The sequence below is a fragment of the Esox lucius genome, chromosome 3, assembly GCF_011004845.1.
Source record: "Esox lucius isolate fEsoLuc1 chromosome 3, fEsoLuc1.pri, whole genome shotgun sequence".
NCBI lineage: Eukaryota > Metazoa > Chordata > Actinopteri > Esociformes > Esocidae > Esox > Esox lucius.
Genome location: NC_047571.1, coordinates 3236705 through 3252638, shown reverse-complemented (window position 1 = coordinate 3252638; position 15934 = coordinate 3236705). Strand labels below are relative to the sequence as shown.

Sequence of the window (15934 nt, the reverse complement as noted above, 5' to 3'; positions counted from 1 at the left end):
GTCCTTTCGGTCATGACCCAAAGCTCATGACCATAGGTGAGAGTAGGAACGTAGATTGACTGGTAAATCGAGAGCTTCGCCTTGCGGCTCAGCTCTTTCTTCACCACGACAGACCGATACATTGACTGCATTACTGCAGAAGCTGCACCGATCCGTCTGTCAATCTCCCGTTCCATCCTTCCCTCACTCGTGAACAAGACCCCTAGATACTTAAACTCCTCCACTTGAGGCAGGCACTCTCCACCAACCTGAAGTGGGCAAGCCACCCTTTTCCGACTGAGGACCATGGCCTCAGATTTGGAGGTACTGATTTTCATCCCCACCGCTTCACACTCGGCTGCAAACCGTCCCAGTGCATGCTGAAGGTCCTGGTTAGAAGGGGCCAACACGACAACATCATCTGCAAAGAGCAGAGACGAAATTGTGTGGTCCCCAAACCTCACACCCTCCGGCCCCTGGCTGCGCCTAGAAATTCTGTCCATAAAAATTACGAACAGAACCGGTGACAAAGGGCAGCCCTGCCGGAGTACAACATGCACTGGGAACAAGTCTGACTTACTGCCGGCAATGCGGACCAAGCTCCTGCTTCGGTTGTACAGGGACCTGACAGCCCTTAGCAAAGGACCCAGGACCCCATATTCCCCAAGCACCCTCCACAAGATGCCGCGAGGGACACAGTCGAATGCTTTCTCCAAATCCACAAAACACATGTGGATTGGTTGGGCAAACTCCCATGAACCCTCCAACACCCCGTAGAGGGTATAGAGCTGGTCCAGTGTTCCACGGCCCGGACGAAAACCACACTGTTCCTCCTGAATCCGAGGTTCTACTATCGGCCGTATTCTCCTCTCCAGAACCCTGGCATAGACTTTCCCGGGGAGGCTGAGAAGTGTGATCCCCCTATAGTTGGAACACACCCTCCGGTCCCCCTTCTTAAAAAGAGGGACCACCACCCCGGTCTGCCATCCAAGAGGCACTGTCCCCGACCGCCACGCGATGTTGCACAGGCGTGTCAACCAAGACAGCCCCACAACATCCAGAGACTTGAGGTACTCAGGGCGGATCTCATCCACCCCCGGTGCCTTGCCACCGAGGAGTTTCTTGACCACCTCAGTGACTTCAGCCCGGGTGATGGACGAGTCCACCTCTGAGCCCTCATCCTCTGCTTCCTCAATGGAAGACGTGTCAGCGGGATTGAGGAGATCCTCGAAGTACTCCTTCCACCGCCCGACGACATCCTCAGTTGAGGTCAACAGCTGTCCACCTCTACTGTAAACAGCGTTGGTAGGGCACTGTTTCCCTCTCCTGAGGCGCCGGATGGTTTGCCAGAATCTCTTCGAGGCCAGCCGATAGTCCTTCTCCATGGCCTCACCGAACTCCTCCCAGGCCCGAGTTTTTGCCTCCACAACCACCCGGGCTGCAGCCCGCTTGGCCTGTCGGTACCCGTCAGCTGCCTCAGGAGTCCCACAAGCCAACCAGGCCTGATAGGACTCCTTCTTCAGCTTGACGGCATCCCTTACTTCCGGTGTCCACCACCGGGTTCGGGGATTGCCGCCTCGACAGGCACCGGAGACCTTACGGCCACAGCTCCGAGCGGCCGCTTCGACAATGGCGGTGGAGAACATGGTCCACTCGGACTCAATATCTCCAACCTCCCTCGGGATCCAGTCGAAACTCTGCCGGAGGTGGGAGTTAAAGATCTCTCTGACAGGAGACTCGGCCAGACGTTCCCAGCAGACCCTTACAGTACGCTTGGGCCTGCCGAGTCTGTCCAGCTTCCTCCCCCGCCATCGGATCCAACTCACCACCAGGTGGTGATCAGTTGACAGCTCCGCCCCTCTCTTCACCCGAGTGTCCAAGACATACGGCCGCAGGTCAGATGAGACGACAACAAAGTCGATCATCGACCTGCGTCCTAGGGTGTCCTGGTGCCACGTGCACTGATGGACACCCTTATGCTTGAACATGGTGTTCGTTATGGACAAACTGTGACTAGCACAGAAGTCCAATAATTGAACACCACTCGGGTTCAGATCCGGGGGGCCGTTCCTCCCAATCACGCCCCTCCAGGTGTCACTGTCGCTGCCCACGTGGGCGTTGAAGTCCCCCAGTAGAACAATAGAGTCCCCAGTCGGAGCACTTTCCAGCACCCCTCCCAGAGACTCCAAGAAGGTCGGGTACTCTGCACTGCCGTTCGGCCCGTAGGCACAAACAACAGTGAGAGACCTATCCCCGACCCGTAGGCGCAGGGAAACGACCCTCTCGTTCACCGGGGTAAACTCCAACACATGGCGGCAGAGCTGGGGAGCTATGAGCAAACCCACACCAGCCCGCCGCCTCTCACCATGGGCAACTCCAGAGTGGTGAAGAGTCCATCCTCTCTCAAGGAGTGTGGTTCCAGAGCCCAAGCCGTGTGTAGAGGTGATCCCGATTACCTCTAATCGGAACCTCTCAACCTCACGCACCAACTCAGGCTCCTTCCCCGCCAGCGAGGTGACATTCCACGTCCCTAGAGCCAGTTTCCGTGTCCAGAGATCGGGTTGTCTAGGCCCCTGCCTTCGACTGCCGCCCGATCCTCTTCGCACCGGCCCCTTATGGTCCCTCCTGTGGGTGGTGAGCCCACGGGAGGGCGGCCCCACGTCGCCCGTTCGGGCTGAGCCCGGCCGGGCCCCATGGGGGAAGGCCCGGCCACCAGGCGCTCGCATACGAGCCCCAACCCCGGGCCTGGCTCCAGGGTGGGGCCCCGGCTGCGCCATACCGGGCGACGTCACGGTACTCAAAATGTTTTTCTTCATTTAGGGGGTTTTGAACCGCAGTCTCTAGACTTTCTGTAATCCACAATGAGCTCCTTCGTCTTTTTTCCATTGAGGGCCAGGTTGTTGTCAACACAAAATGCTGCCAAGCACTTGACCTCCCCCTTTAGGCTGACTCGTCATTATTGTCACTGATCAGGCCTGTCACTCTGGTGTTGTCTGCAAACTTAATGATGGTGTTAGGACTGTGTACAGGAATGCAGTTATGGGTGAAGAGGGAGTACAGGAGGGGGCTCAGCATGCAGACTTGTGGAATACCAGTGTTCAGGATCAGGGTGGTGGAGGTGAAGTTGTCTAACCTGACAGACTGGGGCTGTTGGTTAGGAAATCCAAAGTCCAGTTACAGAGAGAGGGGCTGATCCCCAGGTCATGGAGTTTTTCGACCAGCCTAGAGGGGATGACCGTCATCCTGCTCAGTGTGGACGACATATCTGCTGTGGATAGTCTAAGGGCGTGGTCATCTGGGGGGAGTTCAGCTTTAATGGCTAGCTTTTTGTTGTCCCTGTCAAAGCGGTCGTAGAACCTGTTTAACTCATTGGTGAAAGAGACATCACTAGCTGTGAGGGTAGGCTTCTTTGGCCAGTAGTCTTTGATGGCTTGGATGCCCTACCACATGTGTCAGGGTTTAAAGTTTTTATTGAAGTGCTCCTCAATCTGTAGTTTGTCATTTTTAGCCATCTTGATGCCCCTTTTCAGGTTGGCCCTAGAACCTAACAGGATGGAACCTAACAGGTTGGAAAACGTTCTTCTAAATTAGCCATTGCTCTTAGAATGAGCAAGATTGAGCTAGCATAATGGTGAACAGTTGTGGAAATGTTTTAACTAAGGTACATTTAGAAATGTCTGTCTTTCTATTACCTGGTATGTAACTATTTTCTTTGATTGTGACAGACGTCTGTATAAATATCAGCATCACTACGTACTCTGACCATCTGTTCATCTGCCTAAACCAAGAAGGGTATCAGTCCTTTGTTTCTTAGGAATGTGGCCTTTGGGGGGAAATAGGGGCAATTGGCTTCTTTAGGTAAACACAACAGTAAACATTATGGCAGGAAGGATAAGGTGGGGGGACAAGCCCTCCCTTTGGGTTAAACCTATGTGACACAAGACAGATGGGCAGCATCTTACCACACCCCTTTTTCCACTATAAGTCCTGATGATTGTCATGTATTAATTTAGAGACTCTTCAGATGATTATTCTGTAAGCGTCTCTCTATTTGCAAATAAACTGTTAATTATGCCAAGAGAATTATATCTCTGTACTTACTCCTTTAAATGTCAATTGATGGAATTACCATCACAGAACATCATTCTGTGATGAAAACAGATTTATATGAAACAGATTTTTAAAAAATCTATTTTAATCATTTAATCTATAATTTTGCCTAACAGGGAGGAACATACAGACTAACATCATGAAACCTATAAAAATAGATTAAGCCAAGTTGAAGTAGTCACTTAGCTTTGAACTGCTGTTTTCCCACCAAGATAATTTATGACAGTCCCTGAACATGATTAAAATTACTACAAACTAACAGGGTGGAAAGTGATTTCAGGGACACACAGACATGACATGTTAAATACAACAATAAAAAATATAATAATAGTAGAAATAATAATAATTAGAAAGATTTGAACTAGGATTATAAAATAATGAAGAAATCTTTTTAATATTTAATTATTTAATTGCTTATATTTCACACAGAACTTGATGAATATAACTCAGAGACAGAAGAAACGCATACATCCACTGAAAAATGTTATTGAAAAAACCAAAATACTCCTTTCAAGATTAATATGTATGTGTTTTTAAGGTAAAAAAGACACCTGCCTTCATATTTAAAACCTTTTAGAATCCAGATGTCACAGTATTATTAAGAAGAGATCGTTCCTGGGGACAGAAATGGCACTGCATTGAATGAATTATCCATTTCATTCTGACATGACCTCAGTTTAGCTAGCCAGATAGGCACAGCACCACCGTAATGTCATTCTTACCTGTCTGTGGGATTTCAGGTGTTTCACAAAGTTAGACATTGTGGCTATCACATCAGTCATTTTTGTTTCACATACTGCTGTAATTTTCCTCCTTACCATCACATAGTCCTCGAATCGAAACATAATGACTTTAAGATCCAGATGCACTTAATGCTAGTTCTCAATCATTGACAGCTGAATGCTAGGCCTAGTTTGAGTGACATTGGGAATATTCCAATTAGTCAAGTATTGTTTTGTTGTTGTCCCCGCCCCCCACCCAAAGGATGCGTGTCGAGAACATGGAACAGTAGATCTGTGAGCATTCAGCAGCACGATCAGACTGAGGTGAGAGAGGATTAGAGGACAGCTTAAGTCCAAGTTAAGTCAGAAGTCATAGATGCTTAAGTTGAAGTCGAGTTTCAAGTTTTATCTCTTTTTACCAAGTCATGTCTCAAAATATGTCCAAGTCATGTGACTCAAGTCCACATCTCTGGTTGTCATCATCTTTAAATATATATTTTTGCTTTCCGGTATATTTTTGGAATGTTATGTTTCATTGAATGGAAGAAAAACAATGGTAAAGAAATCGGATAGCTTGCTCTGAAGTAGCTGAGTCAAACCAACTGTTAATTTCACCGTATTCTTTTAAGTATAATCCAAAGCCCACTAAACCTAACCCTGAGTTAGGATAGATGTGATGTACCAAGTTTCTTAATGTAAGAGTGAGGGAGAAGCATATTGACTGAGAGTTTGGCTTGTCTTTTTGTTTGTGAGTACTGATTAAATTAGTGGTTGAATGATATATTAATAGAATAAATGGCAGAGTACACTGTTGTAGAAATTTATTGATTATACTTGATACAGTACATAAAAGTAAACTTCACAAGCATTATATTCTACATATTTTGTACAGTATGTCAAAGCATTAAAATGGCTACAGATGAAAAGTCATCCCAGCAGAGGGAATCATTCGGTTGAACTGCATTACACTATTCAGTGCAGTTAAAGCCATTCAAAATGGGGCAGTAACCAACTACTGATCATTGGGTCACAAACAGAAGCACAACAAAAGTGTTAAATGATTTCACAGTTCAAAGACTGAGGTCAACAACTGTAATACAGTAATGATGATTAGGTGAACGATGCAGTAAATATTACTGATAACATTTAGTTTCCTCCATTGGCTTTTTGCCAATGATATCATTCTGAGGCAAACCATTTTGCGTTTCAACGTAAAACATAAATTAGATCAATACATTGCAGCTGGTACATCGTGTACATCCTGCACATGTACATCACTGTGACTTCAATTTATAAATATAGAAAATAGAAAATGACGTTATAGACATAGCTCAGTGTAGTCCATCTTACTGATCTTTCAGTTTGTATCTGAAGTCAACATCATAAGTGGGCTGGAGGATCCCCAGGCCTGCACGTGATTGGTCAAGAGGAGGCACTTTTACAGCTGAATCTAGGAGCTCCATGTCAAAGTAGGAGAGCACCAGCGCCAGGAACTGCTTGATCTCATGCACTGCGAAGAAGCGCCCAGGGCACTTAGTCACGCCTGACCCGAAAGGCATGTAGTAATACCGTAGTTTGCGGCCCTCCCTGTAGAAGGTTGTCTTTTCTTCTCTGTTTTCATCCAGATATCGGTCGTATTTATAGGTCTGTGGATTCACAGAAAAAAGAGAATTTGTAAATTAAGAGTACCATAAAATGTATCATATGCATAACAGTAATTCTAATCCCTTTTCGTCTTCAAAGAAAAGACTGATGCATTACTCACCAAGGGATCCTCATAAATTTCAGGGTCAAAGTGCAGCATCTGGGGATAGAGCGCAATGACATCATCTTTGCGTATGCGGTATGACTCCTGGTTGTCAAGGTGAAGGAGAAAGTCCTCTTTGGCCACTCTGACATTCATTGACGCACTCGACAAACGCATGGCCTCCTTAATGATACTGTCTGTAGGGCAAAAAAATTAAAATCTTTATGATTACATTTTTACTAGAGAGCTTGACATCGGTATGACACATGAGTTTTGTTAGAGTATTAATTTGATAACTCCGGCTTCATTTCATCAGGTACTGTTTATTTTCTCTATACCTATTACGTGCATGTTGTCCAAGTCCTCCCGAGAAAGGATGAGTTGTGGTTTGCTGGGATCGGCACGCTGACCTGAACTCTCCAGAATCTGCTTCACCTCCTCATTGGCTGCCTTCATGGCCTCTGGACTCCTGAAGACACAACATGGAAGGTCAGATAAACCATCAAGTTCTATCATTGCAATGCTTACTTCCCTGTCAAGTCTGCACACTACCTCATGAAACTGGTTGAGAGAATGCAAAGGGTGTGCAAAGCTGTCATCAAGGAAAACTGTTGCTACTATGAAGAATTTACATTATGAAATGTATTTTGAAGTATTTGTTTAACTTTTTTTGGTTGCTACATGGTTCCATATGTTATTTCATAGTTATGATGTCTTCACTAGTATTCTTCAAATACAAAAAATTGTAAAACCAAATAAATACCCTTGAATGAGTACGTGTGTCCAAACTTTTGACTGGTACTATGTATATTAGGCCTCTGGTTTACACATTGCAGGTGGAAATGAGGAATACCTGATCATGTAGAGCAGGCTCCAGAAAGTAGCAGGTAGTGTGTTGGCCTGCGAGGCCCAAAGCAGAGCTACGTGGGTGCGGGCCTTGCTCAGGTCATTGAAGGTTGACAAGGTGTCATTTAGCAGCATGCGCAGCGAGATCAGGTCTGAAACGTTCTCGCGTTTGCTCAATTTCTCAGCCAGCATGGTTTTAGCCAGATTCTCCCTCGCTGAGTAAGCACTCTTAAACACATGGATTGGCAACCCAGCCACCAATGCTGGGAAGATCTTATCGAACTCCTTGAAGTTCTCCAGAGCACTGAGCACCAAAGCCTTCTGTGCTTCCTGGCGCACAGCATTCTTGTCGTTGCCCAGATCCTTGCCAAAGAGTGTCAAGTAGCCCGACTCGAACATGACCTTGTAGCAGAACGCAAAGATGCCATCCACATCCCAGCGGTCCTTTGTTGGGCTGAGGGTGTCGGACTGTAACATGACTGACTGCAGGTTTTCCATCATGGTTTCAATGAGTGAGGGAAGAGCTTCACCCTGCAGTGTCTTTAAGAAGGTCTGATGAAGGTTCTCTGTGGTATAGCCATGTCTTGGGTCCATGCTGTCATGGCCGAATGCCTGGGTGAAGACAGGTTTAAATAAGTACATTTGAATGCCTCGATTTACAGAGATGCATAGATTAAATCATCGTCAGCAAATGTAAAATTGAACACTTGTTTGGTGTGTCCTTACCTTGACTGAGGTAGAGAAATGAAACTTCTTCCAATCCAGATGCCTCCCCTGGCGGATGACTGCGTGGTAGGAGAAAGGGTCACACAGGAAGTGAAAGTACTTGCCAGCGATCTTGCAAGTGAAGATGTGTCCATGTTTCTTCTGTCGGCTTCTGAGAAACTCAAGGGGGTTGGCTCCAAACTGGAGGGCACAGCCAAGATATGGAATTAAACCATTTTCCACCGGAGGCTCACCTGGTTGTCTGGAAGAAGAACAACACCCAGTTACATACAGATACAACAACGATGCAAACCCAAACAGGCCAGGTGAGATAGTTGAAAGATAGATGAAACCCAAAGGTAATGTTTAAACATAGGAGATGTATAAAACACGTGAATTATGTCTTATGAATCCATGCTTATTTTAGAACCCAATCAACAAGGTAATCCAAACACCAACAAAGTAATAACAAAGTAATGCATACAAGTACATGCTAAAACAAGGTAAAAGTAATAAATCACATCCAGTAGTGCAAAAATAAATCTACACTACCAAACTACCACCTATACATAATTATGACCTACATGTTAAAACACTAAATAATCTTTGGTTTCTTTGACATGCATCCTAAAAACCTACACATCTCAACCAACGCAAAAAAACATTCTGCATGTTTTCTTAAAATAAATGTAACTAAATGTAACTAGTCTACATTTCATATCCGATTAAAAAAATAATAATCTCTCAAATTTTAACATTATCAACAAGTTATATATCATTGATATTTTCTATATCTCACACTTAACTGTTTATCATCTAACATTAAATATAATTGACATTTCATAGACATTATCTCTCTCTGCTTACCTCTTGCGTATTCCCAGAGCAAGCCATAGACAGCAGCAAAAGCCAATAACTACCGCCCAAATCAAAGATATAGTTATGATCATGATTACTAAAGATGCTCCAAAAGGCTAGTTGCAAATATCAGCAGACAGTAGATTTCAATCCTACTGGTTCTAGATAGCTAATGGTCAGGTTCGGTGTTGGCTGTCTGGCAGAGAGAAAACAGCTGAAAGTGTAAGGTCAAAAACTGTACTTGCGGTATTCTGAGTGCTGAGGCAGCGGTATATATACAAGCCACGAGCCAGGACATGAAGTGAATACACAGTAAGGGATGAAAGACACCGCCCTCTTGTTTTTCTTCACACATTTGCAACTGTAACCTGTTTTACTTGATGTCGCTAGGACATCTATGGAGATGAATGTGTGTTTGTGTGTGTGTTGTTAAATGGCCTTGACTGTAGTCCATGGGCAACTACACCTGAAGGACAGCAGACTTTACCTGATAGCACCACTAGGTTAGCAAATAGCTTTCAAGGTCTTTGCCTTTGTGTGTGTGTGTGTGTGTGTATGTGTGTGTGCACGCGTGCCTAAGTGTGCGTGTGTGCATGTGTTTAAATGCTTGTTGTGATCTGTTGTGGCAAAAGTAGTATGCCACAACAGATCACAGTTACTAGGTGGGGAATTTGAGGGGGTGTATTTATGTTACTGTCAGAACATCAGTCTCAAAGGAATACATATTTGGTTTGCACTCAACTGGTACCTGTCTTAAATCTATGAACATGCATGCAATCCCTGAGGTCAGAGATAGAAAAAATACATGTCAAGTTAAAAAACGTTGTAGGAAAGGTTATGTTAAGGTTAGAGTGATTGACACTAATTATTGGCTTTAGGAATGACTAATTGTTATTAGGAGTGTGTGAATTTTCAGTTATAATTCAGCTATTTAATGTACAAGTAGGTTACCTAATCTAAAAGGAAAATGGCTGGGGAACCTGCTGGCCATTTTTGTTTGCTCCTTTCTAAAACAATGCTAAGACCTAATGGTTGGAGATAAAAATACATAAATACACCCTTTACATGCAGTTGAGTGTCTGGTAAGCACTGTAGCAAACTACCCACATTTTGTTTAGCCAAGTTATGTTGTCATACATTTTTTTACATTTGTTTCAATGCAAAATAGCAAGACACTACATAGGTCTAAATACTCCTTATCAAAATTCTACATTATCTTTGGTATGTCAATCTTTAAACAATTCCATATATTTATTTAGTGGAAATAGACATTTAAGGGAAAAATACTTTTTGAAATACAATCTAAAATCAAGAATGTTTCACAGTGTTACGAGTGGGGGTAAGCAGGACACCAGGCACAGAGTTAATGGAACAACGATGACAATAATGAAAATAATCCAGGGCAGGCGAGAAAACAACAAAACGACAGGAATCAGGCAGGCAAAACGGTAGGCAAGACACACAATGATACAATAAAGGCTGAACAGAACTGAGGGGTATACTACGAATTTACGATGCATCTCTAAACTGCTCCGTGCAGGTTATCTTCATGGTTAACTCGATGTTACCCACAAAAAGGCCAGCATATTTCGAAAACGCAATCGACATTGCCGCATGCATTCAGATTGTGAGAGGCTCACTCCACCGGGCGGGGGTGTTTTAGAGACCGTGTAACTCTTCTAGTTTACCCCGATTATGTTTTCTAATCAAGATATCGATTCTCATCTGTGGGAATTCCGTATCTTTATTGCCTCTCGCCGGAGTAATGCCCTCACTGTTGAACAGACAAGTGTGCCTTGCTTTGCGATATTTTGCCAGCGGACATTTCATGTATTCCTTCGAGAATGCTGAACATCTGAGCAAGAATACCGTATGCCGTGCAATTTGCAAGGTTACTCTCACTAAACTACTTGATGCATTTGTGTTCCCTGGCCTTTGAAACGTTCTAAAGATCAAATATAGCTGCAAGCAGCAATTAGCAATTACGTAATAACAAAGGGGAACTTTGAAGCACCTTGGAATTTTATGTTACTGTAACTAAGCAATTGTCTTTACATTTCCAAATTCTATTAAAGCTTCAAGCAGCATTTAGTGGGTTTCAGCATTTAGTTAGCATGAAAATTATGCAATATGGTATGTAGGGTAGAAGACACAAAATGTACACATTGTGTGTCCAAACATTAACCCAATGTTGGAATTATGTTTTTTCCTGTCCAATGGTGACCCCATGTAGTTTTTTACATATGGTCTGGTTCATACAACACTTGAAGATCTTCATAAATAGATGCCAGATGTCAAACTACATCAATATTGGTCATTTGCTGCCATATGAGTAGTGTTTTAAGTGTTTTTCAAAATAACAGAGATGGCTGAAAATCCATGACGGTGATTTTTTAGAGGGGAGATACAACTATGTACTGATTTCCAAGACTAGGTCAAAAGGGGTGGGAGTGGTGAACTTTCAAAAAGTTAACTTCACAGGCTTGTGCCACCATGAGGCTGATTTGCATGTCCACGGCACCAGAAGTTATTTATTGACGCTTTACTATATTAATTTGGGTGCCTTTACACAATTTTAACTCACAGGAATTTGTAAAAATGTCAGTTTTTTGCCAGAAGAATAATATTAGTGAACTGGAACAAACATAATAGGATTTTGGCATACTGTTGAAACCCTAATGACATACATTGTCAATTGACTTTGATTGCAGAATAGCTTAGATTATTACAGCAAGTGCAAAAATGTATGTTTTTTGCCAGAAAAATAATATTAGTGAACTGGAACAAACAATAGGATTTTGGCATACTGCTGAAACCCTAATGACACACATTGTCAATTGACTTTGATTGCGGAATAGCTTAGATTATTACAGCAAAACATTCTCAACATCAGTGTAATAAAAGAAGATAGACATATAGTGAAAAGCTTAATTTTTATAAGCTATACATTGAAAATGGAAATTACTTTTTGAAAGGTTAAGTTAAAATAATTTTAAAACTAGCTGAGCTAGATAATGTAGGTAATAAATTAGACAAGTTACTTTTTTTTTACATTAATAACAATCACACCATTTCCAGAATTGAGTAGTTATGTCAAATCATTTTCATTGCTAATTTAGCTAGTTTCTAATAAAGGAATTAATTGAAATTTTTGTTTTACTCCACTTTGAAGATTGTAAATAAAAATAACAATGTGTTTACAGACCAATCAAATGCATTAACATAAAAGCAGATCCTCTTACTCAGTGTGACATACAGTAAGTACGGGTACATTTTCCCGGAGTAAATTAGGGTGGAGTGTCTTGCAATAGGACACAACAACATTTGGCTCACTTGGGAATCAAACAGAACTTTACAATTACAAATGTCACTTCTTGTCTCGGTCTCGGACTGTGAGGACTCGTATTCTTCCCGAGATAAGCTTAGTAACAATCACCCAAAATAATCAAAATAAGTCCCCCTCAATATTCATAAAAGGACAATAATTTATTATTGTGATAATGCGGGCAATATCTTTGTGAATGTTGGTGCGGTTCTTTCTCCCCAGCTCCCTATTTCAAAGCCCGGTCAGCCCATTCCATTTGCCTTTAATGAATTAAACCGATCTCTCTTGAAATCCATGTCATGCTTTACCCTTTACCTTTGTACTGGAGTCCTATGAGTCCATTTGAAGCGGGGGATCCAATCTCAGGCAGGCCTGACGCCTTATATATGGGTGGTAAATATCCAGTTTTCAACTAACTTGATATTTGAAAAGGTGCTTGGCCATTTCACTTGAATCTTGAACTTAGATTGGAATACAATACAATTGGGTTGGATGGACTTTTGACAAGCATAGTGACCGCTAATATCCCGAACAGGCTAGCATCCTACAGCACAGTAGCCCCTATCGTTAGCTAAAGTAGCTAGCCTTGCTGGAATATTAACAGTTAATGGCCAGTTTATCAAAAGTCCAATCCATCCCAGCAGTGAGATAGCTTGTTGTTCCATTTGTTCTCTGAACTGGGTTGCAAAACGCTGGCTATCTTAGATTGCTCAGATTTGTTTTCCTGCATAACGTTCATTTTGCCGCAGTGCGCGACCTCATGAACAAGACAAAGACAGCAGCTGATATCTGCAACTTTGCACTAAGTTGCTAGATACGTTAGGCGTTATTAACAGAGTAATCGGTTTTTCATATGTTCTGTAATAAAGGAGACCACATTGGCAGTAATAGAGCTGACTTTTCTATTTTATGGGAATGTCAACTATGTATGGCTGATTGTATTATTTCACTCATTTAGCAAAGTGAGTCTGAACCAGAAGCAGAGAGACAGAGAGATGAGAGGGTGATGCTGAGGTGAGTGATAAAAATGATATAAGAGAATAGCCCTCTGGACCTGTTTAGTTTTTAATGTGTTGTAGTGCACTGTGTTACAGTTTGTTAATTTTGAAGACTTCTGGCTTAAAATATGTTTTTCTCCATGAGACTAAGTTATGTGTGGGGCTTATAATAACATGTAATGTTAATGTTTAGAGAGAGAGTACCACCCCATATGTCTTTATTTAATTTTATTGTTCACTTAGTTCATATATATTCTCAATTCATGATTGGGTTAATGCTGGAAATGTGTTTAAAATCAATGTGTGTGCAAATGCATAAGGCTCTGCTTAGTCTATAGTGAGTGAGGCTCAAACAGGCATGTTGTTATAGCGATCCTACAGGACAGGGGGCGCCCACGGAAGAGAGGCGGGGGGCGTGAACTACAAACAGAAGAAGACAGTGGAGTTTGTGGTGAACACGCGCAGAGTTTTCTTGTGGACTGAAAAAATGCTGTGGTAATGTAAGCAATGAACAAGATTAAACGAACCCATCAAATTATGCACGTCTTGGAATTCTTTCATTTCGACATGCAACATATGCACATTAGTTAAATCTACATAACAAAAAATAGCACAAAAACATAGTTTATATAAAGGTAATAGTATATGTGAAGTAGGTTACATTTTAAATTAGAATGTAAAAATAGAAGAGTTTTGATAATGTTACCTTTTTTGAGTGTCAGGTAGGTCAGAGAATGTGTTTGGATCATTCTCATACAAGTGTCTGCGGTGGCGCTGGTTAATTTTCATGTTGATATTGTGCATATTTCATTTCATTAAGCTTCTTGAATGATTATGGACATCATTCATTCGATGCATTGGAGATAAAATCGTTACACCCATTCTATCATTTTTAATCATTAAGTGATGTCTTTACGATTAGTCCCTAAAAAATGGTGCATATGCAAACACAGGAAGTCGCACACCTGCCTCTGACTCTGTCACCCCTAATTTGTGACTATTTCGCTCTTGGTAACAGGCATTGTATTTCTTTCAAAGCCACCATACAGCTGTGTTCTGCCTTTGGCTCCTCCAGGCAATGACTATCACTAGCTACGATGAACACGTGCTCATCGTAGCTAGTGTGTGATCCTGTGCACGTACAGTGGGGAGAACAAGTATTTGATACACTGCCGATTTTGCAGGTTTTCCTACTTACAAAGCATGTAGAGGTCTGTAATTTTTATCATAGGTACACTTCAACTGTGGTACACAGTAACATAGGTACACTTCAAAAATCCAGAAAATCACATTGTATGGAGGAGTGGGCCAAAATCCCTGCTTCAGTGTGTGCAAAACTGGTCAAGAACTACAGGAAACATATGATCTCTGTAATTGCAAACAAAGGTTTCTGTACCAAATATTAAGTTCTGCTTTTCTGATGTATCAAATACTTATGTCATGCAATAGAATGCAAATTAATTACTTAAAAATCATACAATGTGACAGTGACAATCCGTCATTCACAGTTGAAGAGTACCTATGATAAAAATTACAGACTTCTACATGCTTTGTAAGTGGGAAAACCTGTGGGAGAACCCGTATCAAATTGAGGGAGAAGTTCGCTCACGTTTATTGGAAAATTGCAGCACAAGTGAGTGTAGGTGTATAATGGAACAGTGAGTTTCCAACACTTCACTAATTCAAGATTAACACCACAACAGTGTCTTCCACTGTGTTGGGACCATGTGACCATGTGTTGACTTTCCAGTCAACTGGCCGTGGTACTCTGACCTGTAGTATGTGGAGTCCTTCCAGTCAACTGTCAACTGAACAGATTCAACCAGTGTGGTTGTAGAGGTCCTTTTTGAACATGTTGCTGGTACTCACTCACTCAGTTGTGTCCAGTCAGTGACGTGATGTATCATCAGAAAAGGGGTTGTGATGTCCTGATCTGTTGAAAGTATAACTACAAAACAACAATTGGTGTGGTTCAACAGTCCATCTGACTTTCATCCACTGGGTATGATTCCGTCAACTTCCAACAATGAAGACAATAGATCAGTCCTGAGAACTAGTGGATCTCAGAAGTTCCATCATCAGAGTGAAGCTTACACCCTATTCAGACAAGTTTCCATAAAAGTCTATGTCAAAGTTCCTTTTCCATCCAGAACTGGCTTGGTTGTTGTTTGACTCCTTGTGCTATAGTAATGTCTGATAGCAGCTAGCAGTGGAATAAGATTGTCAGACTTGACTTTGCTTAGCCAAATCAGAAATGGTTAGATCTATTCTATTTAACCATTAAAATGTTAGACCTTACCTCAAACAAAACAATCTCTAAATAAACCAATTAAAAACATCCTGTAAATGGAAAATGGAAAACATAGATGCCAATGCTCTGTTATAACTATACAAACAGGAAAAACTATTTTTTTTACAAAACTCCTTATAAATACAAATTTGATTTGCCTTGAGCCTCAAGCTCAACTCTTTGATTTGCCTTGAGCCTTAAGCTCAACTCTTTCCAATCATAATCAATTATCATATCATACATCCCCCCTGCCTTCACTTCATTAAGTCAATGGAAAGTGACACCATGAGTGAATGCAGAACAATGACAAATACAGCCACAGGAGGCGCCATCCTGAACCTGCACTGGCCATCT

At 42.3% G+C, this 15934-nt stretch overlaps 1 protein-coding gene and 1 long non-coding RNA gene across 2 annotated transcripts; one reads left to right on the top strand and one right to left on the bottom strand.

Moving 5' to 3' along the window:
• Positions 1-6095: 6095 nt before the first annotated feature.
• On the bottom strand, positions 6096-9059 carry LOC105029205 (cytochrome P450 7A1). Its single transcript, XM_010902436.4, has 6 exons — positions 8977-9059; positions 8131-8371; positions 7412-8016; positions 6897-7027; positions 6577-6755; positions 6096-6457 (listed from the first exon to the last, which is right to left on the bottom strand). Exons 1-6 carry the CDS (start codon positions 9057-9059, stop codon positions 6158-6160), a joined length of 1539 nt encoding a protein of 512 aa, XP_010900738.1. The 3' UTR covers positions 6096-6157.
• A 3449-nt stretch (positions 9060-12508) lies between these two features.
• On the top strand, positions 12509-13828 carry LOC105029206. The gene is made up of 3 exons (XR_829460.4): positions 12509-12685; positions 13251-13306; positions 13661-13828. It is a non-coding gene; the product is annotated as an uncharacterized LOC105029206 (long non-coding RNA).
• The last annotated feature ends 2106 nt before the right edge of the window (positions 13829-15934 follow it).

Coding starts and splice junctions, on each gene's coding strand:
- LOC105029205 (XM_010902436.4), bottom strand. CDS start 9,059: ATGATCATAACTATATCTTTGATTTGGGCGGTAGTTATTGGCTTTTGC. Junction 8,017..8,130: donor ATTTCTCTACCTCAGTCAAG/GTAAGGACACAC, acceptor GTCTTCACCCAG/GCATTCGGCCATGACAGCAT. Junction 6,458..6,576: donor AAATTTATGAGGATCCCTTG/GTGAGTAATGCA, acceptor GTGAATCCACAG/ACCTATAAATACGACCGATA.